Source organism: Vombatus ursinus, unplaced genomic scaffold (genome assembly GCF_900497805.2).
Source record: "Vombatus ursinus unplaced genomic scaffold, bare-nosed wombat genome assembly UNPS02014810.1, whole genome shotgun sequence".
Lineage (NCBI taxonomy): Eukaryota > Metazoa > Chordata > Mammalia > Diprotodontia > Vombatidae > Vombatus > Vombatus ursinus.
Genome location: NW_020954588.1, coordinates 11,458,489 through 11,477,064, shown reverse-complemented (window position 1 = coordinate 11,477,064; position 18,576 = coordinate 11,458,489). Strand labels below are relative to the sequence as shown.

Genomic DNA, 18,576 nt, shown 5'->3' with positions numbered 1-18,576 from the left:
TTTGTTTTGTTTTGTTTTGTTTTGTTTTGTTTTGTTTTGTTTTGTTTTGTTTTGTTTTGCAATGAGGCTTCTCTCCCAGTGGAGATCTGGACATTCTGTAATTTATAGTCATAGAGAGTTGCTTGAGACATTGAGACTTTAAATGATTTACCCATGGTCACACAGTCAGTTTGGGTCAGAGAGAAGCCTAAACTTAGTTTTCTTGACTCCAAGGCAGGTCTCTATTGATTCTACTTCTATTTATTTATGCTAAAGCTAATTAATCTTAACTAAAGAATTTCTTCTTGCTTTATTTTCCAGTGATGACAAGATTTGAAAGTAATAATAGATATGAAGTTAAAAACAGCATGGGACAGATGGTATACATGGTACTTGAGGACACTGATGACATTACCAGAAATACCTATCATTCACTGCGTCCCTTCGTCATTCGGGTCATTGACTGCATGGGTCGAGAAATCATGAGATTGCAGAGGCCCCTTAGGTATACCTGTTGCTGTTCTTGTTGCTCTGATACCATGCAAGAGGTTAGTGGCTCAGGTTCCATGCCATTTTTTCATGTTTGATGAGATGGTCTTGGGAAAGTAAGTTCTCTCACCCTTGAAGAAAATCAGAGAGAAATTCCTCCTTTAGGTTTAGGTTCTCTAACCACCAGTCAGTAAGCTGAAGACTCACACTAAGAGTGAGCTCCTTCTGGTCAGTGACCTTCATAGGAAGGGCACTTCTTTCTTCTCTGAGTGGTGCTGTTGGGCAGCCAAGATGAGGGCAGCATAAAAGACTCAGTTGCAGTTTTAAGAGAGAAGTAAGGATATTAGTTAAAATGTTGTCTTACTGCCACAGTGTGTTGGTTGATTGCCACCTCCCTCCAGTTTTTTTTTGTTTGTTTGTTTTGTTTGGTTTTGATTTTATTTTTAGAAATCATTGCTAAACATGGTGGTGCACATCTCTAATCCCAGCTACTGGTAAGAGTAAGACTGGAAAATCTCTTGAACTTCAGGAGTTTTGATCTTTTGTGGACTATGGGTGGGCGTCTCCCCTAAATTCAGCATCAATATGGTGAGCTCCTGGTAGCAAGTGGCCAAAGGAAGGGTAATCTAACCTACTCCAGAAATGGGACAGGTATAAGTTTCTGTGCCAATCAGTAATAAGATTTGGCTCATGAGTGGCCCCCTTACTTTTAGCCTAGGTGAGAAAGAGTTAATCTTTAAAAAAAAAGAAGCAAACACACACACACACACACACACACACACACACACAAACAAACAAACCAAAAAAGCCTTCCTGGGGACAAAAAGAAGACAGTTTCAGTCTTAAAGGAATATTGTCTTTCCACTGGGGGATACAATGTGAACAGAACTATTTGTTCGTTTTCCAGAGAACTCCCATTGGCATTGCCTTCGTGGTTCTCCATGAAAACAGAGGGATCCATAGCATATGTGACAATGCTTCCTAGACAGCTGTGATCACTATTGATTTACTTGTGCCTAGTGAATCCGGGAATGTATGAACAAGGGCCTCTCCCATGACAGGAATAGCCAGCCATCAGATGACTTGGATCCAAGTCAAAAAGTCACCAGAACAAAAGCAGAGTGAGATCTACTATAGGTTATGTAACTAGGTACAGACAGACCCAGAAAATCATCTTCCTTTGATGAATAAACACACAATTTGTTGGTCTTTCTTTAATATTACAGACCACTGACTCCACAGTCAAAGGAATTAGATTCAAACTCTGCCTCTTAGAATGCCCCTATATGGTGACCTTGGGCAAGTCACTTAATCTCTTTTTGTCTCAGTTGTCTCAGTGTTCTCAGTTTTCTCAGTTTTCTCTCATTTTCTCAATGAATATCAGACTAGATGGTGCCATGAGCTCTTTTCTGGCTATGACCCTGTGACCCATTGTGGAGATTCTATGGGCTTATCTCAACATTAATGAAATACTTCTCTTCTGAGGTTCTGTAACCACAGTTTTCTGGGGTTGCATAAACTTGGGGGGGGGGAAGAGGACAGAAGTTAGCAGGATCCCTAGTCTATTTCTTATCCTTAAATCTGAAGACTGACCTTCTGCCTGGTTTTAGTGCTATAGATACAATCTGCTAAATAAGTAGATTGTCAGAACCAGAAGATGTTGACCAGAACAACTTCATTAGATGCCACTTAGTACCATAAAGGCTTGATAATTTATGCACAATCGATGTCACATGAGCAAAGGACTATTGCGATTAAATACATACTTACTTCCTGAATCACATTTGAGGTTTTGACACAATTTACATAAACATATCATGCGGCATTCTCTTTCTCCCCTTTATGCCTGTTCATGAGACACTACTGCTATGAGCCTGGTTTTCCCATTAAGAAAAAAAAAAACTCTGCTTAATTAAAACTACTGCAAAAGATTATAGAAAACCCACGTAGTGGCTGTAGCTAGGGTGGGAGGATCAGGGCTTTGTCCTAGGCCACTGATTACTCTTATTCTCCAGCAGCATAGAAACAACTTAACCAATAGTATCTAGTTAGAAAGAATAGATAGTTAAAATAGAAAGCTACAGTAATGAAAACTTCTTTTGTTTGCCCTTCCCTACGCCTTTCCTTTCTCTCTCTCTTTTATTTATTTATTTATTTATTTATTTTGATAACTCAGGATAAGCTTTGGGCTTCATTTTGTTTATCCAGAAAATAGTGTGTAGTATTTCCTCTAGATACAAAAATTCCTTGAGTAAGAAACTTACATCTTATTTTTTTTTTTTTGTATCGGGGATGTCCACTATTTATCAGAAAAGTACACTGCGCAGATTTATGAACCGAAAGAGGTTGGTAGAGAATATTTTAGAATTATTAAGAGAATGGTACCTAATAAGACCGAATTATTCTACAAAGCATGAAGTCTTTGGAATGTCCCTTTATAATCTTCTGTGGCCATGTTAACCTGAACCCATACAAATCTGGAATGCTTTTATGTTTCAGTTATTTTTCTGCAACTTAACCCTACCCATCCTTTTGTTTGTAGCTTGAAGTTCAGTCTCCTCCTGGTGTGCCTCTTGGCTATGTCATGCAACAATATGTTTTCTGTCAGACAAACTTCAGTATTGAAAATGAGAAGAATGAGCATGTGCTGAGCATTGAAGGCCCATGTGCAGCTGCGTGTTGCTCAGATACGATTTTTCAGGTAAGATAGAGAGACACAGGCAAGAACGTAAACGCTTGGAATGAATGAACGGAAGAATAAATAAATGAAAAAGCATTTATTAAGCATTTTCTATATACAAAGCACTGTAGTAATCATGCTGCATACAAATATAAGGTGTCGAAACAGTCTCTGTGTTCTAGGAGCTTTCACTTTAATAGAGAAAGGCAATGCAAAGAGGGGAACTCAAGCTGAAAAACTGTCACGAGGCAAAGGGTTGAATGTGGTGGAATGGTGTAAAAATAGCCTGGAAGTGGCATGGTGGGCTTGTTCCAGAAAAGATACAGCCAAAAACTCACCTATCAGAGGCCAGGGTCCCAGGGTTGGAGGTTTACATTCGGGTAGAAGGAGAAGGAGGGCCATAGTACAGGAGTATGGTTTGGAAATGGCCAGGGAGAGGCATGGAGACCTAGCTCCAGGCAAAATAAACTTAAAGCTTTCCCATTAGAATCCAGGGTCCCAGGGGCAGAGGTCAAGGTCTAGTGGGAGGGTAATGACCAGAATACAAGAAACATGGTTTGGAAATAGCCAGGAAGAGGAAAGTAGGTATTGTTTCATGTTTGTCCTTGTATTCCCAGCATTGAGCACAGTACCTTCAACCTGAGAGGCATTTAATAAATGTTTGTTAAATGGACTATTGCCAATATCTATCTCTTGTTGGCCTGGAAGCCTCAGAATGAATTGCTCAAAAGCTTTTATGTTGTTGTTCAGTCATTTTCACTCATGTCCTACTCTCCATGACCCCATTTGGGTTTTTCTTGGCAAAGATACTGGATTGATTTGCCATTTCCTTCTCCAGATCATTTTACAGATGAGGAAACTGCAGTAAACAGGGTTAATTGACTTGCCCAGGGTCTCCCAGCCAGTAAATGGCTGAGGCCATATTTGAATTCAGGTCTTCTGGACTCTAGGACCGGCACTCTATCGTCTGCACCACCTAGCTGCCCAGATAAAGGGAATGGAATTCACAAAAATGGCAACACGAAAATATGTGAACATCAGTTTACTATTTAGCAGGCAGTTATGGCAGCCCCAGGAAAATGTAATCCTGTTAGCAGTTGAAAGGGAGAGTATAGTATATTATTTGATTTCTATCCCAAATGTGAGCTTACTGTTTTTACATGACTTCATTATTTGCTAAGTTCAATAACCATTAATAACTATTTGAAGCAACAAACACTTGGAGAATTAAAATTCTAACCTAAGCTGGTATATGTATAGCTATCTGACTGGCTTTTCTAGATTTCTAGAGTGAGAAAGCTGGGGCAGAAAACCCAAACATCCTTTTTTTTTGAAATAAGCCAGGGACCACATTCCAGGGTTCTCCATACCTTTACTCAGTTATAGGAAGAAGCATTCCTTTCCAACTTTAACTCTTACTATTAACCCTGAGTAACAATTTATTTATCTTTTTCCCCCATCTTTTTCCTCATTAGCTCCAGAAGTCTAACAAAAGAAATTCCTGTAAATTTATTTCTGGATATATATATTTAATTTTTTATTAATTTATTTTGATTTATCAACAATCACTTCCATATGCTTTTGAGTTTAAAATTTTTCTCCCCCTTCCTCCCCACCACCCTCCCCAAGATGGCGCACAATCTGATATAGGCTATACATATACATTCCTATTAAACATTAGTGATGTTGTAAGTAAAAATTAGAACCAATAGGAGGAACCAACAGAAAGAGGAAACAAAACTCAATAGAAGAGAAAAAAAAATAGCAATTCAACTTCCATAGTTCTTTCTTTGGATGTGGATAGCATTTTCCATCATGAGGCCTTGGGAGATGTCTTAGATCCTTGTATTGCTGGGAAGGGTTAAGTTTATCAATATTAGTCATTGGACAATGCAGCTGTTATTGTGTATATTGTTTTCTTGATTCTGCTCACTTCACTCAGCATTAGACCATGCAAGTCTTTCCAGGTTTTTCTGAAGTCGGCCTGTTCATCATTTCTTATAGCACAATAGTATTCCTTCACGTTCATATACCACAACTTGCTCAGCCATTCCCCAATTGATGGGCATCCTCTCAATTTCCAATTCTCTGCCACCTCAAAAAGAGCTGCTATGAATATTTTTTGTACATGTGGGTCCTTTTCCCGTTTGTATGATCTCTTTGGGATATAGCCCTAGAAGTGCTATTGCTGGGTCAAAGGGTATGTACATTTTGATAGCCCTTTGGGCATAGTTCCAAATTGCTCTCCAGAATGGTTGGATCATTTCACAACTCCACCAACAATGCATTAGTGTTCCAATTTTCCCACATCGTCTCTAACATTTATCATTTTCCTGTTTTGTCATCTTGACCAATCTTATAGGTGTGATGTGGTGCCTTAGAGTTGTTTTGATTTGCATTTCTCTAATCAGTAGTGATTTAGAGCATTTTTTCCATATGACTATAGATGGCTTTAATTTCTTCACCTGAAAACTGTTCATTAGATATGTATTTTTTTAAAAATCTCCTTGTCATTTAAATTCTGTTCCTGCTGTTCTGCAGAGATTGCTCTCTGAAAGATCACCAATGGTCACCTATGCAAAACCAATAATGACTTTAAGGTTTTCACCCTACTCAATCTCTCTGCAATGCTGGACACAGTGAACTCACCTCCAATTTTTTGAGACTCTCACTCTCAACAATCTATGATACTTCACTCACTTGGTTCTCTTCTATTTCTTGCTTGTTTGTCTCTCCTTTAATGGCCTCTTTCTCTCCAAACCCCAAATGATGGCTATATTTGTGCCCCTCTTATCTTTTGTCTGTCTCAGAGAATTCCTCTGTCCATGTGGTGTCAACTCTCATGTCTTTGCGAATGACTATCAGAATATGTTTTCAGCCTTTGACCTGTGTTCTGATCCAAATGCTCATAGAATTTCTGTGCTCTGCCATCACCTCAAACTCAACATGTCCCAAAACAGGTTCCTCCACTTTCCCAATAAATTGTGTCCCCTTACCATTCTCCTCTCTCTGTCTGGTATTGATACTATCATTACCCTTAAATCCCAGACTATTAACCTGTTCCCATTGACTTCCTTCTCTCTTATGTCCAATCCATTACCATACCTTGCTAATTCTTCCTTTGAACCATCCGTGGGATTTCTCTATGTCTTCTCCATTCTCCCTGCCACATCTGTAGCTAATGGCCTAATTACCTCACTCCCAGTTTTTTATTATAGCCACCAAAATTCCCCTCTAAATAGTCCTGCATATTCACACTAGACTAATTGATTCATCTCAAGGCAATACTTAAATTTATGTCTTTTGAGAATATTCATAATAATAACTCACATTTGCATAGCACCTCCAGAGAAAGTGTTCTTAGTTAGATGGCACCCTCACTCATGTGCTTACTTTCAATATGCTTTGATGTATTATAGGTTACACATGCCTGGTAAAGTAGATATGCAGGTTATTTGATCTGGTTTTAAATAAACTAACCACAAAATGGACAAAGAACTCAAAAAGATTCCTGCAATGAAACCATAGATTGAAGATGGTACTACTAATGAGTACAACTGAAAATGAAAACATAGCAGAACTGATGCTTTTGTACTTCTAATTCCAGCTCTTTGTTAGTCATGTCTTGTGATGAAAATGATGGCTATCCATCTAATAAGATATGAAAGAAATTGACCAAAAAGTTTAAAGTCATCAGGTAGATTAACTGAAACAATTTATACTTACTATTTATTAAAAAAATAAAAATTCAACACCTTATGATTACTTTGCAAGAGCAACTAAACTGATTAACATTATGGAAGATGGAAATTCACTAGCCAAATTAAAAAAATATATATATATATGTATATGTTTATTTATATAACTGGTGGACGGTACTGACATTGAGTATCATGATTTATTAAGTGCAGTCCAGGGTACATTTTTCCATTTGGTCGAGAGTATCTCTGTGACCAGAAGAGCAGGCTGGTTTTCAAAGAAGAAAAGGAACTAAAGACCTAATTGTCAATATTTGATGGATTATGGAGAAAACAAAGGAGTTCCAGAAAAAAAAAAAAAACTACTTCCGCTTAATTGACTACACTAAAGCATCTGACTATGTCGAGCACAGCAAAATGTTGGCAAGTGCTTAAAGAAATAGGAGTACCAGATCATCTTACTTGTCTCCTGAGGCACCTTTATATGGACCAAGAAGCAGCAATTAGAACCAAACATGGAACAACTAATTGGTTTAAGATTGGGGGGGCAAAAGTATGACAAGGCTATATATTGTTACCTTATTTATTTAACTTATATATAAAGTAGATCACTTGAAATGCCAGGCTGGAAAAATCAAAAGAAGGAATTAAGGTTGCCAGGAGAAATATCAACAGCTTTAGATATTCAGATGAAATGACTCTAATGGGAGAAGGTGAAAAAGAATTAATAATCCTCTTGAGGGTGAAAGAGGACAGTGTAAAAGCTGGCTTGAAGCTTAACATAAAAAAACAAAAAAACAAAAAACAAAAAAAAAAAAAACTAAGATCATGGCAATTGATCCCATTATTTCTTGGCGAATATAGGGAAAAGAAATGGAAGCAGCATCAGATTTTATATTCTTGGGCTCAAAGGTCACTGCAGGCAGTGACTACAGCCATGGAATTAAAAAAAAACACACACTTGCTCCTTGGAAGGAAAGGTATGGCAGATCTAGACAGCATACTAAAAAGCAGAGACATCACTTTGCCGACTAAGGTCCATATAATCAAAGCTTTGTTTTTTGTTTGTTTGTTTGTTTTTCCCTAGTAGCAATGTATGGCTATTAAAGTTGGACAATAAGGAAAGCTGAGTACCACAGAATCAATGCTTTTAAATTGTAGTGCTGGAGAAGATTTTTGGGAGATCCTTGGACAGCAAGGAGATCAGTCAATACTTAAATAAATTAATTCAGACTATTCATTCCAAAGTCAAATACTGAAGCTGAAGCTTAAATACTTTGGCCACATGAAGAGAAGCTAGGACTCATTGGAAAGTACAATGATGATGGGAAAGATTGAAAGCAAAAAGAAGCATATGACAGAGAATGAAATGGATAGATAGTGTCATGGAAACAATGAACATGAGCTTGGACAGATTTTGGAAGACAGTGGACAGAACAACCTGACATGCTATGGTTCATGAGATCATGAAGACTTGGATATGACTGAACGACTGAACAAGAACAGCAATCTTTGTGACATATTTGTCATCCATAACTGTCATTAAAAAAACAAATATTTGAACTCAAAATCTTGTGGAAGTAAATGTTGAAAACTAAAAATAAAATTAAAAAAATAAAATAAAAATTAAAAAACCAAATATTCAGGTGAATTGATCTTAGAACTAGATGTGGATATTGTTGTATCACGAAGTGTTAAATTAAAATATTCAAAAAATAGTGAAGGGGGCAGCTAGGTGGTGCAGTGGATAGAGCACTGGCCCTGGAATCAGAAGGACCTGAGTTCAAACCTAGCCTCAGACACTTGACACTTACTAGCTGTGTGATCTTGGTGAGTCACAACCCCAAATTGCCTCACAAAAATAGTAATAATAATAATGAAGGATGACCAATTCTATTACGTTTAATAAAATATGATTATTAACTAATAAGTAATATTTTAGTTTGAGAAAAATGGTTTTATATACTATTAAATAAAATATTTATTTTTAAATTTGTCTATTTCACTTTTATCTTATTCTTTTGTTTATATTTTCTATATGTTTTATAATGTATATAATATTAATATGATTTTAAAACAATCACAACAGTAATAATAATAATATAACATTTATATATGCCAGGTACTGTGCTAAGCACTTTACAATAATTATCTCATTTGATTCTTACAACAACCCTGGGAGTTAAGTGCTATTGTTATCCCCATTTTACAAGTGAAGAAATTAAGGCAAACAGAGGTTAAGTGACTTGCCCAGGGTCACACAACAAGTGTCTTAGGTTGAATTTGAACTCGGTTCTTCCTGACTCCAGCCACTGATCTACTCATTATACTGTCTAAATAAATGAATGAATCGATGGTTGGATGGATATAGAGATAGATAAATAGATAAATGAATAAACATAAATAAAATACACAAATATTATTTGCTTATAGGGGTATGAAAACAAAAGTTTAGAGACCACTGCTATATCAAGAATTCTTTACCTGGGGCTCACCGGGTAGATTTTAGGGTCTTGTGAACTTGGATGGGAAAAATACATTTTTATTTCATGTAATTGGTTTCATATGTAATCCTGTATATTTTATTGTATGCATTTAAGAATAATTTTGAAAAGAGGCCCACAGGCTTCCCCAGACTGTCAAAGTTATTCAAGACAAAAAAAGTAATCAACTTTCATTCTGGAGTCTAGGAAGCTCCTTCATTCAAAGTATACCTGTTCCATGTTTTGTTCCTTCTAGATTTTATAGGATGACTAGTTTCCTAATTTTAGATAAACTAATTTGCTCTGGTATTGATAGCTAGTAAAGACATGAATGTATGACAAATTATGTGACTATTATTATTATTTGAATATTAAAGTGTCCCCTTTGAAATAATGCCATTAGCCAAACAGAGTAGATGTCCATTAGTAAGAATTTTAGACAACTTGACAAATCAATAGGACAGGATAACTTTTAGAAGGTTACAATCTACAATCAACTCCTATAGGAAGTGCCTTTTCTACTACCTCTGAGTGAACTAATTGTATTTCTGCCTATTCCAGCATAAAATACATTTAAGGAGACCATTAAAGTCATATTTCTCTCTTTCCAGATTAAATCAATGGATGGAATCAATATTGGAAGTATTTGTAGACAGTGGATTGGTGCTGCGCAAATGTCGTTAGGAGATATAGACAACTATGAGATCACTTTTCCATTAGACCTCAATGTAACAATGAAAGCTATGGTCTTTGCGGCTACCTTCCTCATTGTAAGTCTTTACTTTTTTTTTTTATATATATTTTTTTGAAATTCTAAACATACACACCAGAAAATGAGCATTTCCATATGCAAAGGAGAACACAAAAAAGATGACTGTATATGGAACCATCAATCTTCTTTTTCATACTCCTTGCTTTAAAATAACCACCTATATGGATATATTATTTGTCACTTCACATATTAGTTTCAAGACTGTCCTGCTTGTTTTGCCTTTCCTTCTGAACTTTCTTCTGTGCAATAAAAAAAAGATACTTCAATGCCTTTCATTTTAGGGATTTTTATTGCTAAACCTTACCCCTCTGGTCCTAACCCCACCCCAATTAAAAAACAAAAAGAAGAAGGGGGAAAGCCTTGACATAGTCAAGCAAAAGAAATCTGCACAGTGGTCACATCCAAAATAATGTCTCTTTCGGTATCTTGAGTCTATCCCCTTTCTGTCAGGAGATGGTTAACATGTTTCATTGTCATAGGTCCACTGAAGATGTGGTTGTTCACTGCACTGATGAGATTTCTTAAGTCTTTCACATCTCTTTCTCTTTACAGTGTTGTTATTCTTTTACAGATATATTCTGGTTTTGTTCACATCGCTGCATCAGTTCATGCAACCTAGGATGTCCTGAAATAATATTTTGTCATTTCTTAAACATAATGTTGATTACATTTTTATAACAGAATTTATTCATCTACTCCTCAATTGATGCAGCCTGTCCCCCTCCCACACATACACTTTGGATTTTAGGTTAGCTTTTTTTAAAAAATATCCCTCGTTTTAACCTCTCCTTCAAGGTCAGGAAGTTTGTTTTGCTGACTGCTATTCCCTCTTAGTATCTCATCCATCTTATCATCTTCATGCCATGCCCCTCCCTTCTTTTCCCAACTTCTTGCCCTGTTGAGATTGTTGTATTTCTACACCGAATTGTTTGTTCGTATGGATTCAGCTCTCCTTCGTCCTTTTCATATAAAAGCGAGTTTCATCTGATGTTCAGTCTCCCTACTCCTTTTTCTGTGTTTCTATACATTTTTATCATGTACCCCTTCCTTTCTGTAACAAATATATTCCTTTTACCCTCCCTCCTAAAACCACTACAACAGTGGGGGGAAAATAAGCTACTTCAGAATACTCTTTTTCTTGGTTAATTCCTTCAATAATCTGTGAATACATTAAGGCTCCAAAGGGACACTTGTTTCTTCTCTCCTCATCATAGAGCCCTTTCCAGTTGCTCAAATAAAATTACTTTTCTAGGTTTCTCAGGACTGTTATGTTTGCATTTCAGAATTCTTATTTAGCCCTAGTCTTTACATCATTGTTTTGAAGTTTGCTATTACATTGAATATTAATTAGTTTCCCTGTTAAGACTAGACTTAGCTTTACGAGGTTAAGTTACTCTTGGTTGTAAGCCTATCTATTTTGTCTTTTGGAATATTGTATTTCAAGGTCTCCTGGTCTTGTGTGAGCTTGACTCATTGATGTTTGAAATATTTCTTCCTGGATGCTCAAAATAATTTTTTTCTTGATGTGAAAGCTTAGGGTTTTGGCCATGACATTTCTGGAAGTTTTCCCTTTTTTGCTTTGTTTTGTTTGTTATTGCTTGATCTTGTTTTTTCTCTAGGAGTTGATTGTTGGACTTATTCTATCTTCATTTTGCTCTCTGATTCTAATCTATTTGGGGAGCTTTCATTTGTAATTTCTTATTTTTTAATTTTAATATTTTATTTTTCCAATTACATATATAAAAAATTTTAATTCATTCAAATTTTTTTTGAGTTCCTAATTCTCTCCTTCCCTGCATCCTCTTTTCCTTCCAAGAAAAGGCAAGCAATTTTATGTAGATTATATATATGCAGTAATGCAAAACATTTCCATAGTAGCCATACTGCAAAAGAAACACAGATCAAATAACAATAATAATAATAAAACAAGAAAAATAAAGTATTGGAGGTGGTTAACATTTTTCACCATAAGTCCTTTGGAATTGCCTTGGATCATTGTATTGTTAAGAATAGTTAAGTCATTCACAGTTGATTATCATGCAGTATTGCTGTTACAATACTCTCCTGGTTCAGCTTACTTTACTTTGCATCAATTCATATGAATCTTTGTAGATTTTTTATGAAACCCCCTTAATCATCATTTCTTATAGCGCAATAGTTTTCCATTGCAATCATATACCACAATTTGTTCAGCCATTTCCCAATTGATGGACATCCCTTCAAATTCCAATTCTTTGCCACCACAAAAAGAGCTGCTACAAATACTTTTCTACATATAGAGCCTTTTCATTTTTAAAAATTTCTTTGGGATACAAACCTAGTATTCACGTTGCTGAGTCATTTATAATTTCTTGGTATATGGTGTCAAGGGTTTTTTTAATTGAGTCTAATGAATCTTAAATTTCTCTCCTTGACCTGTTTCCTGGTTAGCTTTTTAAAATACTAAATAGCTTAAATTTTCTTCTATTTTTCAATTTTTAAAATTTTATTCTAATATTTCTTATTCAGTCATAGAGTCATTGATTTATGTTTGATTTATTCTAGTTCTCAGGGCATCTGTTACGTGGGTAAGATACCACTTTATCCTTTAACCTATTGTTCTCCTTCTATTTCATTAAAGAGCTCTATTTAATCCTCCATCTCTTACTTTATTTCTTCTAGCTATTTGTGTAGTCATTGTAGAAAATACATTTTTTTCCTTCTTGACTCACTGATTGAAGTTATTACTAAGTTACACTCTGCTTTGGGGAACTTCTAGAGCTGCAATAATTATTTATGTAATCACTGTTTTCTTTGATTTCTTCCTCTGTCCAACTTTAGTTCCTGAGCTGGGGCTTCTTGACAATGTTTTGATGTCCTTCTTTGCGTGGGGTGGTCAACCCTGCTTGTTTATTCTCTTCCTGGGCAGACCTGTCCATCCCTTCTCCCCCCACCTCTTTCTGAAGGCTCAGTCCCTGGATCTTTGAGGGTCAGAGCACTGGTTTTTCATGATTCTCTCAGTCATCTCAGGATAGTTTTAGGGACCTTAAAGTCCCTGTGGGCCATCTCTCAGTACTGCCATATAGCTCTCCTTACTTCCTTTCCCTGAGACTTTGAAGGTCTCTACCATGGGCTTTCTGACCCCTCCCTGGATCTTTCTCCAGAGACCTTTCACTTTTCTTGCCTCTGGCCACAGATCCTTACAGGTGACATATATCTGGCCTTCCATACTAAGGACTATGTTTTGTTTTGTTTTATTTTTTTCTTTAACTGTGCTGGCACTGGCTTTCCTTGTAGCTCCCTTTCCTTATTTCCTGTGGCCTTCTGCCTGTCTCTGCAGTCCTATGTAGAAGAGGTCTTGCACTTTTTTCTTCCTTCCTTGATCATTATTTGGCCTGGTGAAGTTTTCATGTTTTTGCTTTAATAGTCAAATGGGAGCTGGGTGGTATGCATCCTGTTTAGGAAACCATCTTGACTGGAAGTCTCCCACAAATGAACAAAGTCTTGACTTACGAAATTATGGCATGAATTAGGTTCTTCTGAGCGATAGCCTTAGAAATGGCAATGATTGTTTAATTTAACTAGCTTTTTGTGAACATTTGCACAGAGGAATTCCAGCATAACTGAAGTGGGAAAATAACTCTTTACCCCTTAATGTAGGAAATTTAATATTTGTTATCTACATATCTGAGTTGTTTAATGACTTTCTGTTGATGCCTTATTGTTTATATACTATATACATATATGTATTTTTTTTTTAATTCTAGGATTTCATGTTTTTTGAAAACTCTCCAAGAGACGACCGTCAACAACGTAACTAGTAAGAACAATAGAATATCATTGTTGGAAAGGCCCCTACTGGTCATCTGTGAAATCCATTCATGAGCAGAATCATGAGATAGACCATTTCCTGGAAAGGGTTATCTGCCTTCCATGTGAAGACCTTCAGTGATGAGGGACTTTGTACCTTTGAGATTAGACCATTCCATTTTGAAACAGCTCTCATTGTTAAGAAACACTTTTCCCCTTATATGGGGAATATTGATTAGATTCTTTGTAATTTCCCTCAATACTCCTACTATTACTCTCTAACAGAAGGGAAAACAAGTTTAATCTCTCTTCCAAATGACCTGAAGAAATACCTGAAGTTCTTCAAATATGTTTTGAAAGCTATCATATCAATTTCTCCTTCATAGACTCCCCCAAAAAGCATCCTGTATATTCTTGCCTCTGTTTCCATTAAGCAGTGCTATAGTATCACTGTCATTGTCCTATACACGTCCAGTTTGGGGAGCACTCCTCTGCCATTTTGGTAACATATTTGATGCACTTGTTGTCAATAGTGCATCAAGCGATTATATTAACCTGTGGCTTTCCTGTCACTTGTTGGTGTATAACACTCTCCTTTGTCTGTACTCTTTTTTCTCCTTCCATATTCTTTGAAATAAGAAGTTTAGGGGAAAAATGGAGGCTTTGCGTTTCTAAATGATAACACCGAAACTAGCCTTCCCCTCTGCCTCCCCGCTACCCCGACATAATATGCTTTTCCTTTGGAGTTTCCTGAAAGTTAATTCTATGGCCACCATAACATGTAATTCTAACATCCCTTGTATATCATACTATTATGGATCTATGATTGGCATACTCTCTCCATTGGTGCAGATGTTAACCATTTTCTGTGTTTTTATCTGTAAAATATGGGGATTATATTAGATCACCTCTTTCAGCTCTAGAACTATAATCCTATGACTCTCCCAAAAATCCTCTATAGAGATTTCATCTAATATGCTGGGAGCCTTCTATGTCTCATAACATTGAAATTGTAGAGGTGATAGTACTATTGCCATGTAGCAGCCTACTTCCTTTTCTAATTGTGCATCTCTCTGATGGTATCATTTACGTCACTTATCCTATGAATTTGTTGGTAACATATTGTAGCCTATTCACATTCATCATATGCCTTGCCATTACCCTATGGTTAATAGTCAAATTTAATCCTTCAAAGACTGTAATATCCTGTGACTCAAGGTTGGTCAACATATATATGGTTTCTTACTTTAGGAGAAAGTTTGGGGTAATTAAAAGCATGGTACAAATGGTGAAAGGCAAGTTAACCCATTGTCTGCCTCTTATTTAAATCTGAACCCAATTCATTGTCCATCCACTGGAACTATCCAAATTCTATGCACAATGATCAGTTTTATGGATTCTCCACCTAGCCTCGTATCATTGATTACACAGAAGGCCTTTATTAACTACTTTGTTTTTCTTGCATGGATAGTTAGGAAAAACTCTTTAGTTAAGCGGTGTTGTTACACATGAGAACCTCTTTCTTGACCAAAAGCCTTTGAGGGTCCTCTGTTTTCTACAGCCTTCAGCTAGTTGTATGAATATAAAGATATAGTCTTCTATAGAACATTTTTGTGAAATCCTGAGTGTTCCTTTTTTATACTTTCAGTAAGGATACTTGTGATCCTTGTGTAGATCATTTTTATAAAGAATTTGTCGAGATTAGAAAGTAAAGCACTTGGGCTGAACTAAGAAGGGCATAGTTTTTATGTCTGCTCTTTTAATCATTTCTTTTATTTTCATTGTAAACAGTTTGTTTAAGTTGGTGAGTTGACTCAGCTGTGTGACATAATATCCTATATTTCATTTTTCATTCTAACTTAATATAGATTTTATATTTTGCTTTAACAAATTGTTTTTAATACCCAATTTGAAAATGACTCTCACATTAGTAAGTTAGCTCCTGTCATTTCATTTTTTATGATATTTTTTGGTGCTAACCATGTGTTACATTTTCTACCTCTGTTCTTGAAGAAAATAGTCACGATATGTAGAAGCACAGTGAATCATGTGTTGGATGTAGGTTCAGGGAGGACTGGGTTAAACATTGGCAAAGTGGGAAGAGTGCTGGCCTTGGACTTGCTAACACCTGGGTTTAAACTCTGTCTTTGAAACATCAATTGTGCTACATGAGTAAGTCATTTAAACTTTCTAAAACTTAGGAAACTCTAACTTATTCACTAAGTTATGGGTGCATTTTGATGTGTAATCAGTGTTCCATGAATGAAAGCAAATATTTTTGGTATATTGCCATGCTGTTTTTTACTGCCTTTGGATTCAAGGTGAAAGTAATTCCATCAATGCCTTCATTTGCCTCTCCAAGTTAGACCAGTCTTCCATTAAGCTTCATCCTCCTTTTGTCTTCCGGTTTCACTTATAACAAGAATGTCAAGATTGATATAGAATGTCCGTTCATTGATCATTGGAAAGGAGCTTGCATCTAGGGTAATATCAACTGAGTTAATGTTAATAGCTATTTTTAAAATGTTGTGATTTTGACCATCATCTACCCCCTTTTCTACCTTTCTACCATGATTAATGCAGAATCAGAAAAGAAGGGCACCATATACTTGTGCTGTTGTTTTTTTTAAACTAAATGTAGGTCTTTATATTTCTTCCCACTAGATTTCATATTCTCATGTTCAGGCCATCATTCTAGCCTACTAAGATCCTTTTGGATCCCAAATCCCTTATCTAACAGGTTAGCTTTTTTCAGGTTTTATGTCATCTACAAATTTGTTAAGTATGGCATTTATGACTTCAAAACATCAATTAAAATGATGAATAGAGCACTGCTAAGAACAGAGCCCTGTGGCTCTTCACTTTAAATATCTCTTCAGGTTCCCAAGATGATAATGAGTAATTATAATCTCTCAAATTCTGGAGATTCACAATCTCTTGGAAGATTTTCCTCTCCCTAAAACTTAGAAAACTTGGATTAGGAGAACTACCCATTTCCAATCATCTGCATAAGGATTATTCTCTAGAGATTATTTTCAATGACAGCACTGAAGGATAGCCAAGCTGAGTTTTAGCTCTAATAACAAAAGAATTAAGCTTAGAAGGGATGGCGGTTTGGCTACATAAAATTAGAGTTATTTATAAATGTGTCATTGTACACATCCTAGTATGGCTTTCTGTCTCAGTTGTATTCCTCTAGGGTAAAATAGGTTGCAAAGGGTTCATACCAGAGAGCTGAGACAGATGTAACCTACTTAAAAAATGAAAGGAATACCATTGTAGAAATAAACACACAACATAGATGGAATTCTATCAGTAGAAATTAGGGGATAATCAGCCTAGTATGGCTTGTGGAGATGGGTAAATTACAAAGCTTGGTAGTGTGCAGATGTTAGAAACGCTAGAAAAAAAATGACCCAAAGTCAACTTGGAGGTATGAACTTAATGACCTCACAAGCTTCACATAATTTTGTGTCAAATGGAGGATCTTTCTATTAATAAGTATACAAATGAGAAAACAAATTGATAAAATCCCAGCAAGATGAGGTGGAATGACCCAAACAGGCCCACACTTCCAGGTGTGAACATCATTGCAGACTGGGACAATGGCATTCCATTTTTTATAAAAGGGTTATTAATTATTGAACACGAACAAATATGAAAGTGAAATATAAACTAAAATCAGAGCTATGGAAGGCAACCTTAAAAAGAGAGGAGGAAAGGGGGCAGCTAGGTGGCTCAGTGGATAGAGCACCGGCCCTGGAGGTAGGAGTACCTGAGTTCAAATCTGGCCTCAGACATATAACATTTACTAGCTGTGTGACTCTGGGCAAGTCACTTAACCCCCAATTGCCTCACCAAAAAAAAAATAGAGCAGGAAGTAACAAATTATTTTTTAGAAAATTAGGACTTCTTCACAATTGGTTGGATTGAGACATGGAGAGATGAGTTTGATATATTCTCACCTTCACACACATTTTTATGTATCTTAATATTTCTAATTAGGAAATATTTCCTACTAAAGTTCTTTGTCCATAATAAGCACTTAACGAGTGGTGTTTCATTCAGTCATTCATTCTTTCTGTGTGCACCAGTCCATATTAGAAAGTAAAAAATAGATTCATTTTTATTATTTATTATTTTATATTTTCATGAAGCCCCCCCATACACACACACAATCCATTAGCTGAGGTAATTAAGGATTGACAGAGTATGTGAAATTCAAACTAGAACAATTCCTAGCATAAGACAATTGGACGGGATCTCTCAATAGGTTTATACAAGTAACGTGTGCTTTTGCTCAAGCATACAGGAAGAGGAAAGAGGAAGGGAGGAAGAGAAGCCAAATCATTTCACTTTTTTGGGTCTTGTTTTTTTCTGTCAAATTAAACCACAAGCATTATGTACCTACTGTGTGATAGGTGAAGGGGATCCAAAAATAAAAAGCAACAGACTGCCCTCAGGGAACTTACACACTATTAAAGGATGTACCATATACCTATGTGTGTATGTAGATATAGATCAAATAAAACCAAATAAATACAATACAAATAAAATGAAGGGCTCTATGAAGTGATCTCTAAGGTTTTCCAACTTGAACATTCTATAATTCTAATTGTTCCTTATTTGAGACAAAACAAACAAACTAATTTGCTCCCTTTCTAGCAGGAAACTCTGACAGTCACA

The 18,576-nt window shown here is 36.1% G+C and overlaps 1 protein-coding gene across 1 annotated transcript in view; it reads left to right on the top strand.

Annotated features, from left to right (window-relative positions):
• The window catches only part of PLSCR4 (phospholipid scramblase 4), a 53,510-nt gene extending 35,840 nt beyond the window's left edge, over nt 1–17,670 (top strand). Inside the window, exons 6-9 of the mRNA XM_027876073.1 lie at nt 301–527; nt 3,011–3,169; nt 9,941–10,099; nt 13,848–17,670. Coding sequence (XP_027731874.1) covers nt 301–527; nt 3,011–3,169; nt 9,941–10,099; nt 13,848–13,901 — 599 coding nt within the window. The 3' untranslated portion in view covers nt 13,902–17,670. The remainder of the gene's footprint in view (nt 1–300; nt 528–3,010; nt 3,170–9,940; nt 10,100–13,847) is intronic.
• Nucleotides 17,671–18,576: the final 906 nt, after the last annotated feature.